Here is a 9,494-nt window from a genome sequence, read left to right as displayed (position 1 = left end):
ACGGCTGGTCCAGACTGAGGGTATAAAAGGAAGCTGACATACAAGAGGAACATAGAAGTACTGATTCCTTATACAGTATTTTTGAAAAGGTAACATAAACCAGCTCCATGGGGACTCTGTTCAGGAAAGAAATCTTTGAGTCATTGTCATGTTAAAGGAAAGAAAGGAAGGACACACAACTAGTGAGATTAAAAGCTGAGCCCATAGCTATGTCAAGGTGAGAAACAAGACTAAACAACAAGAAAACAAGCTAAACTCAACAGGAACAAAACAAATGAAGGTACTATGATGAGAAAAAAACAGCAAGAACATAAAGTTAGGCATGGAACTAACGAATAAAGCAGAATGGGAGAATAGGAATAGAATTTAGAAAAATGATGAAAAGTGCTCCCTATGTCCTAAAAAAAACCTAAACATATAAGCATAACTACAGTGATAGCTCAGGAGAAGCTGTAAATAAGCTGTGGTTCTCTTAGTTTTACAGTGAGACACCTTCTCCCTCTAGAGGACAGTCCTTGGAAGTGCTCTTATTGAGGTACTTAGAGTGTATTAAAACACACTTTCACTGTGCTTTAAAGTACTAAATTGTATTAATGGTATCAAGGTACATTACTGTATAGAATAAATACAGGTATATTTCTACTAAAAGTGCTGCTGTTGACTCACTAGGTTGTTCTACCATAAATAATATGAACAGTACCATCATCAGAGAGGGGTAAAACACATACAAGTTTTACTGAAGTCAGAGAAGCACTGCTGTAATACTCAAGCCAGAGTAAAAATTAGTAATTCAAAATAATATTTAGGTCCTAGGTGAGGAAAAAGGTATTTTAAGTGACTGTAAAAAAAACACTGGATTCAATTTGTAAAAAAAAAAAATTCAGGAGAAAATTCTGGAATTTAGAGACTATCAGAACACAGCCAAATTTAAACTGGAAGTACCGGTAAGATAAATTACAATTGACCATTTTTACCAAATGATTGTTCCAAATTAAAAGTAGAGTTACTTTAAAACAATATACCTCACCTCAAAGCTTAAATGTACAGTTTATCAAAACTATTTCTAGAAGAACATTTTTCTGAGAAGTTACTAAGTAAATATAGCTATCCTCCTCTGACTGTCATATAGTAGCAGTTTTTAAAAATATACTTTTTTTTTTTTTAAAAAGAACAGCTCAATATGACTTTTTTAATCATTTAAAATGTGCTGAGCTAATATTATAATTTGGTTTGATGTTTGACTCTTTGGTGAAGCCATAATTATTAGGTTTCCACATTTTCCAGCTATCATCATGCATAGTGACGTCTTCAGCTCTGATCCCTCTGAGTAAATGAATCCAATTCACACCTCAAGCAGAAAATCCACCAGGTCTCGGCTAAAGTTTCCAAAGCTTTTTTCCATTTCCAGTTTAGAAAATGAATTTCATGCTTCTCTCTCCTTGGTGATCTTCTCCTTTCAAATATTTAAACACTTTGCGGATGGAGGAGTTGCATTCAGCTTTGAAATGGCCATTGGTTGGATTGTGTTTCTGCTGCTGGTAAACAACAGTGGAACACTTGGAAACTATCATGACTGCAATGTATCACAAAGATGTATGAAGGATATTAACATATTCCTTTGGGATTTAAACCAAGATGAGCCAAAGGAATATGCTACTCTCAGTAAGTGTTGTCACCTTCCTTTTTCGTTTATTGTCTGTTCAGTAGCATTTTTAGGCAAATTAGATGAGGTTCACTGTAAAACAATAAGGATTTTAACATAATCAAGAACTTGTTTAAGGAAACTGGTCCATATTCTGATTTTATTCTAGTACAGTACTATAAACAGAATGGTGAATGCATTTTTTATTTTATTTTATTTTTTTTTGCAGATTGAAAAAAGAAAATGCTAAAATAAACTAAAAAGTTTAGTTACCCAAAACAAACATTAACCAAAATTATGAGATCATGTACATTGGCTTACAAAGGAGTATTACCACTTTAGAGAATGAAATTTGGATAAAGGTCTTTAATGATTATTTAATGTTACATTCAATGTAATTAGCATATATACTTTTGTAAATCCCAAAAAACAAATTTAATTGGATAAAAAAATATATAAAAACAAATGGAGTAACCTAGTTAGTTATGCATAATCCCCAAAAACTATTACTTTTTTGGAAACAACTTTAAAATAGAACATTATTTTGTTCACACCTGCAATCCATGTTAATAACTCAGACAGACTAGAGGTAACATTAAACTGTCCTCATAGGAGTGTTTTAATGTATGAACTTTTCTATTGTTTAGTTACAACAATCATTTGCAGACTGGCTGCAGAGATCCAAAGTATTTCACTAACCCCATCACTTAGCAAGTCACATTATAATTTTAGGCCCTTCTGCAAATTGTTGATTTTTATTTTATTTTATTTTTTTGTATACACTTAATGAAAACACTAAATTCAAGATTGCCAATAATAAAAAAAAAAACATAAATGTGGGCTGAATGAAAAGTGTCTTTAATACTTGCTTAAAGGTTGTTCTTTCCAAAAGGAACTTTTAATCTGATAAACTACCCTCGCATAAACTACCCTCACCAGAACACATTCTAGATGATCTAATATAACCTTTTTAATATTGAAATAAAATGTATATTAACATGTTATAATCTTATAAAAACATATAAGGAAAAATAATACATAGCAGTGAGCAAAGGTAAAGAAAAGTTATACTGTTATACTGTTTTTTATTAGCTGCTTTGTGACAGAACATAATTGTTTTTCCTCCTTTTTAAAAGTGTATGATTCCTTTGGAAAGATGGGCAGCAGTGTTAAAGATGGTAATGTGAATCAGCCCGGTTCCCTGCAGCAGTGTCGCTCTGCTATCGGCCCCGGCTTCTCTGCACAGTATTGCCAGGTGTTCCTGAAGCAGGTAAATAGTCTAACTTACTTTTATGGCCAACACATGTTAAGGTTGAGAGAAAATAAAATGTTTTTTCGCCTGTTTCTTCAGGGAGCCATCCAGTATTTTGTGGGTATTTGTCTCCCTGACTCCTGCAGGGAGCAAGATGTGGAACGCATTGTGCAGTGTGGTGAGGGATTCTGACAACAAATCTTCTGCAGATCTAATTTTATGGTTTTTGCTCACTTTCATTTTTTGTCTCCTCTGTGATTAATTTTTCAACAGACGGACTTCAGTTCAACCAGAGGTCTCTCCTTAGTCCATTACCTCCCATCTTGACCAATCAGTCTTATCAGGACATAATCATGACTCACTGTTTAGCCGACGCAGTTACTCTTGATGCATCAAGCGTAGCTTGCATGTCAGTAAATGAGTCATCTCTTTTTATCCTTGATATTCCTCTATGTAAAGTGGATGTTTGTCTTTTAAATGCCTTTGGGAGATTGAAATCTGGTTACTTTTCTTCCCCAGGTGTGTGTGCTGTGTCATGTTAGCCATTCCTCTTGCAGCTACCCTTCTCAGAGCCCTAAGAAGGTCAGACCCAAGCAGAATGGTCAGTCCCACAGAGCATATTTCCCTTTCAAACTTTTATGGCACTCTGAAAAGCAATGGCTTATCTGGCAATGAAGTAAATGGCCAAACATTACAGGAAAATGGTAAGTTGCAAATTCTGTCTGATTGTTTATATTTACACAGAGCCTATATCCAGTCATTTCTTTTTTGCAGGTAGGATCAACCCTGTTGCAGAAGATATTTCTCAAAGTTGTCTTTCTAGCTGCTTTCGAGCATTTGCCTTACAGACAACAAGCAAGGGAGTCTTCAGCACGCTCCCCTCTGTCCAAAGTGACAAGTATGCCTCTCTGAATGGCATACGTGTCCTCAGTTTGCTGTGGATTATATGTGGGCACTCTGCACAGTTCCCAGTAATTAACAACCTTGGTATGAAAGAAAGGAGTCATTTGACTCATTTTTACTTTTTTAAAAACTTTTTTTTCATGTTGCCAAGTCTCTGTTTTAGATAACTACAAAACATGGAGGAAGGCTGTTCAAAGTAGTCCAACATATGTGCTCACCATTAGCGGCCCTGTTTTTCTGGCTGTTGATACCTTCCTATTGCTTGGGTGAGAACATTTTATGAAGATTTTATGGTGCAAAAATGGTTCTAAACTTCTAAACTTCACATTTTTGCTGTTTCAGAGGTTTGCTAAGTGCCAGATCTTTGCTGAGCTCCATCAACAAGGCAGAAGACCATCTGAGTCTCGGTTTGGTTGCAAACTATCTCTTCAAGAGGATTAAAAGGCAAAGTCTCTTATGGATCACTATTTTACTGCAACCTGAGAAATAATTCTTACCTGATTTATAGATTTCATCATTAGGGTTTTATGTGACAGATCAACAAGGATATCATGTTCTGTTTTTAAAGAGTATATCATTTGTTTGTTTTTTCTTTTTTTTTAATGGAGAAAAATCTTCAAAACAGTGTAACTTACTTCCTTAATACCTTACAATAAAGAATTTTGGTACGTGTCTACCAGCTTGTACATCTAGAGGCTAAAGTTTCTGCAGGTTTTTGGTAGCAAAACACCTCAAGCTGAGTTTGATGCAATTAAAAGGTTCAGTGAACGTCACTCTATATGGGTCACGCCATGCTGACCCTTTCTTTGTAACCCATCTGGTCATTAGCCTTCTTGCTGTAGGCTTTATTTCCTTTGTGTAAACAAAGATAAACCTTCACCCCAATCCAATCAAATTTTTTATAGGATCTTACTTATAATATTGATTGATTCTTACGTTCCCCCTCCTTGGCATGTCTGCACTGTTCCTTGGTATTTGGAAGTAGGACAGCAGTTCATTTGCATTCTGAAGAAGCTGCAAGATCATCGGTTCAAACCTAAGTGAAACTCAAACTCTGCGCCCCTGAGCAAGCACTTTAATAAAACCCTTCAGGCTGCTTGCTGCTCCCTTGAGGAGGGGTTAGGGGTTGCAATGGAGACTTTTTTTAGTGTACAATTGTTATGATATATCAATTTGATTTTTGTTTTTATGATTTATCGTTTGTTATTGAGTTGTTCAAATATCTGAAGCTCAAACAGAACAGTTGTGATTATACATAGATTGAATTAGACACAGATTAACATTATTCATTAATTAGTTCTCTTAGATTTTTATTAAAGGGCATTGCAGTGAAGTGAGGTGAGAAGAAAAAAAATACTCCTAAAGTAAGAACTAAAATCCTTCTATGTCAAAATACTGGCCTACCTTTTGTCTGCTGATCACATATAATGCAAATACATTAAAGTTAATATAAAAATATTAATATAAAATGAGGAGTTAAATGTTATATTTCTCTCCTCGTCTTCCTGCTCCAGGATTCAGCCTCTGCATCTGTTTACAATGTGTCTCACTGTCAGCCTCATCTCCTTGGTCCAGTGGGGTCCCTACTGGTTCCCATTTGTAGAAACACTGATGGACTGTAAAGCATACTGGTGGGCTAACGTGCTGCTAATTAGCAATCTACTACCAGTACATGAGATTGTAAGTTAAGCGACTCTTCAGGTTTTGTTTTGTTTGCCCTTTTCCTCATATTTTCTCTTTAAATCTCTCCTCAGTGTATCCCCTGGACATGGTACCTGTCTTTAGACTTCCAGTGCTATGCAACTACCCCTCTGTTGGTCTATATTTACAGATTGTATGTGCACTTCCTTTAACATCATCCCAAGTATTATAAACACTGGAATAAAATCCTTTTACATTCTGTCTCCATTGTTTCAGTAAAAGGAGTGTGTTTGCCATTGTGGTAGGAAGCCTTTTGGTGATTTCTACTGTAACCAGTGCAGCTATAACTGCATGCCTGCACCTCCCAGTCTTTCAGCCATCTACGATGTAATCCTCCACCATGACGATCCTGTCTAAATAAAATGTTATGTTAACCATAAAACAGAAAATGTACCTCTCTTACCTTGATGCGTTTGTCTTTGCAGAACAACGGACAACTACGTTTTGTATTACTACGTGAAACCCTACACGAGGTATGGACCGTTTCTGATAGGGATCCTAACAGGGATACACCTGACAACAAAGAAAGGTCAGCTTTTAAAGGAAAAGGTGAGATGATTTGATATCAGACCTTACCATAATAAAATTGACTGTGTTGCTAAATTTGCCAGCCCTTGATAAATTAACTTGGTTTTAAAAAACTACAAAGAATTTAGACTTTTTTTTTTACCTTTTCTTGGAGTTGTTTGAGTGTCTTCAGCAAATCTAATGTACATTAATCTTTTCCTCACATTAACATGGAATAACTGAAGCTCTTCATTAGAAAAGTAGTTCTGTATTCAAGTTAGCTAAAAAGTTGGTAAAAATGCATCTAGTTATTTAAGAATGATCTCTGCATAAGCAGGAATTAAGGATATAGGTGTAATAACACATAATTCCGACCCTTGACTTCAGCTTTCAATGTTTGTTGTTTTTATTCAGTGGCAAGCAGCGCTTGGTTGGTTCTGCTGTCTTTCCATGATGTCTTTGCTTATTGGACTGGCTTACCTCCTGAAAGAAACTCCAGCCTACCCATCTGTGGCCCATGCTCTGTATCAGGGGCTGCACAGACCAGTCTGGGCCCTGGCTGTGAGTTGGATCATTCTGGCCTGTGAGGAGGGCTATGGAGGTTAGAACAACTCAAAATACATCTTCAATATGTTAGAACTAGGGTGTCCAACAGGTGCAAACACACAGAAAGTGACTGAATGTGTTATAAACAGACAAATGCATTGCAAACACACAAAAAAGCCAAATTTCAAGGCACAAACTCATACAAGTGCTCCACAAAAAAAACATGGTGCAATTAAAAAAAACAGTAGGAGCAAAAGGCAGCCCGTATCAAAAACAACAGCAACTTAAAAGAGCAGAAAACCGTTTCTCAAGAAACAGAAGTGCATCAGACCAGTAGGTGCAGCCAGTTAGGAAAAAAGTAAAGACATTAGTAAAGACATTATCATGATGCACAGAAGTAGGATGGAGGAAGAAAAAAAAAGGTATTTGTTAAAGTACTGCCATGCATGTGGCCATAAACTTTTAAAACATAAAACAACAGAATATTTAAGTAAGCATGATTTTAGACAGCTGACTAGGTGGTCGACTCCCTCTAGTGGTCTGGTGTATTTATGTTAAATTTCAAAGCTTTATTTTTTAACTCTGTTGCTTTCAGTGCGTGCATTTTTTTTTTTTTTTTACAAATTATTTTGGTTTCTTTTGCATCATATATGTCTGTTTGCCTGTTAGTAGTGGTTTCATCTGTTTCGCTGCATTGCAGCAAAACAGATGAACTATTCAGCACCATGTACCATCCAGCATATAACTAAATACTGATTAAATTCTTTGTTTTTGCCTTAGTTACTTTTACCAAGAATCACAGCACAGATATTAGAACTGTTACTCTTTAAGTATATAGTATTAATATTACAAAGGGTAGAACACTAGTTTTTAAGGCAGGCCTTCTACACCAGTGTTTGTTTTTGTTGTTTAATTCTGCAGGATTTATCAAGACATTCTTGTCCTTTGGTGTCTGGGTTCCTCTGTCCAACATTAGCTTTGCCTGCTATCTGGTACATCCCATCTTCATTATTCTCTACAATGGTTTGCAAGAAACACCAATCCACTACACAGATATCAACTTTGTAAGAATTTCATCTTAATCACTTATTAAGAAACCATAATTGGTCTCTTTCTGTTTCCATGATGTCATTGTGGGTTTCTGTTTTCTTTAGATGTACCTGTTCTTCGGCCATCTGGTGCTCACTCTGGTGGTCGGCTGTGCTCTAACCGTGTTGATTGAAAAGCCCTACCTCTTCCTTAAAGACAAAAGTATCTAGATAAGGTGTAACATATAATGCAGTCCTCTTATTCATATGTATCCCCAATAAAGGTTTGTAAGAAGACTCGACATAAATGAATCTTTACTTGTGTTAACACAAACTTATACTTAAAAAAGGCTGCAGGTTTTCAAAAGTAAAATTTGAAAATGGTCCTTTATTATTCTTGGTTAGTGACAAGATATACTTGGCTACTCCTTGAGTGATTACCTATTTGAAACCGTTTAATGCTAGTATTGATCTGAGCAGGTGTAGGTTTGTAGCTGCCTTCTTTACATTTATTTATAAATATAAAAAACAATTCTTGCCTTATTTCTGTGGTCTGTTTTTCTGTCTTTCCCATTTTAGGCAGCATTTTCCTTGTAAAACAAGGTTGATTTGAAGTGTAATCAAAAGTACCTTTCTGTTCATAATTAATAAAAAAAACAAGATCAGTCGTCAGTAGATTGAGGTTTAATTAACAGATTATTTAATGGGATGTGCTAATTTTTAAAGATGCTCAAATCAAAGGTTGTTGTTTTTAGGTTTAATAGTGTGTCATATGCTATTGCAATAAAATAGGAGTTCATCTTAAGGCTTTAAAAAATCTTTACTAGGGATGCCTGTGGGAATTCCCAGTCAACTTGGTCAATGGCTCACGCACCACAAAAGGCTCCAACAACCCAGGCAGATGATGGGATGACCAATAATTTACTGACTCGAAATGTACTTAGGAGGATGGACCTCCATGTTGCTTAAAATCAGCTCTCCAACTATGGACTGCTCTAGTGCGAGCTGACAGAATTGACAAAGTCAGGTATCAGAAAGTCTTCAGATAAAAAAAATAAGATTCCAGTTGCCTTTGATTTAAGCCTGTTTGGTGGTTTACTAGGGATGACTGTGGAGGGATGCATGTTTATTTATGCAAATAAATATCCTTTAAAACAATGTTGTACTCTGTGTGAATGTTCTCTGCCCTTACCTGTTTAATTAATTAACCTATACAACCTTAAAATTACTTATTTTCTTCATAAAGTCAAAATGATGATTGCTGGAAGCTTAACTCCGACAAATGTCTTTCAAGAGTCTGGCAGTTACCCACTGGGAGAGAAAGGAATATATAGTGCTCCTCCCAAGTGTAGCATCTTCAGGTTATTAAAGATATCACAGGTGTTACCGATCAGACCTGATTGCCAGTGCAGGCAGGAACAGAAAACAGTTATTGCACAGAATTTATTTTTATGGCTGTAATTTGCATTATTTTCCTCCCCCTTTGTTTTCTCTTTGTTGCCCGTTCAGCTTTAGCTCTCAGGGATCAAGATATTTGACAGAGAGGATTGTCTCATAAAAGCTCATAAACACACCAAAAATGTTTTTCAGTCAAGAATGATTACAATTTCTTCCTTTTGTTCCCACCTTCATTTGATTTCCGGTTACAAAATATAGTTCTGTGACATTTATAATTCATCTAAAAATAAATGAGCAAAAATTATAGCAATTAAGATGCCATTTCCCTAAATTGACTGCTCTTTTTCTCTGTGACTCACTTTTTCCCACACTCCCTTACGCTCCTTCTTTTATAGCCAGTCATTGCCAGATGTTACGGTGTCCAAGAATACAAATGACTTCACTACGCTTCTTTTATAAGTGACATATTAATGCACCAGACACTGACTCAACTGTAGAGAGAATAACTAAGGGCTTA

At 35.9% G+C, this 9,494-nt stretch overlaps 1 protein-coding gene across 1 annotated transcript; it reads left to right on the top strand.

Moving 5' to 3' along the window:
• The first annotated feature begins 1,505 nt into the window (after positions 1–1,505).
• LOC107085803 (nose resistant to fluoxetine protein 6-like) lies at positions 1,506–7,850 on the top strand. Its single transcript, XM_015376355.1, has 15 exons — positions 1,506–1,662; positions 2,779–2,912; positions 2,994–3,072; positions 3,168–3,303; positions 3,414–3,598; positions 3,669–3,881; positions 3,961–4,063; positions 4,140–4,241; positions 5,312–5,477; positions 5,552–5,631; positions 5,715–5,825; positions 5,924–6,047; positions 6,420–6,606; positions 7,473–7,615; positions 7,706–7,850. Exons 1-15 carry the CDS (start codon positions 1,506–1,508, stop codon positions 7,808–7,810), a joined length of 2,025 nt encoding a protein of 674 aa, XP_015231841.1. The 3' UTR covers positions 7,811–7,850.
• Positions 7,851–9,494: the final 1,644 nt, after the last annotated feature.

This window comes from Cyprinodon variegatus, unplaced genomic scaffold, assembly GCF_000732505.1.
Source record: "Cyprinodon variegatus isolate N-32 unplaced genomic scaffold, C_variegatus-1.0 Scaffold134, whole genome shotgun sequence".
Lineage (NCBI taxonomy): Eukaryota > Metazoa > Chordata > Actinopteri > Cyprinodontiformes > Cyprinodontidae > Cyprinodon > Cyprinodon variegatus.
Note: the sequence above shows the minus strand (reverse complement) of the source record. Positions and strands in the feature narration are given on the sequence as shown.

Excerpts from the sequence above, each read along its gene's own strand:
- LOC107085803 (XM_015376355.1), top strand. The coding sequence starts at position 1,506 with ATGGCCATTGGTTGGATTGTGTTTCTGCTGCTGGTAAACAACAGTGGA. Across the intron at positions 5,478-5,551 it reads TACTACCAGTACATGAGATT|TGTATCCCCTGGACATGGTA; the intron begins GTAAGTTAAGCG and ends ATCTCTCCTCAG. Across the intron at positions 6,048-6,419 it reads GTCAGCTTTTAAAGGAAAAG|TGGCAAGCAGCGCTTGGTTG; the intron begins GTGAGATGATTT and ends GTTTTTATTCAG.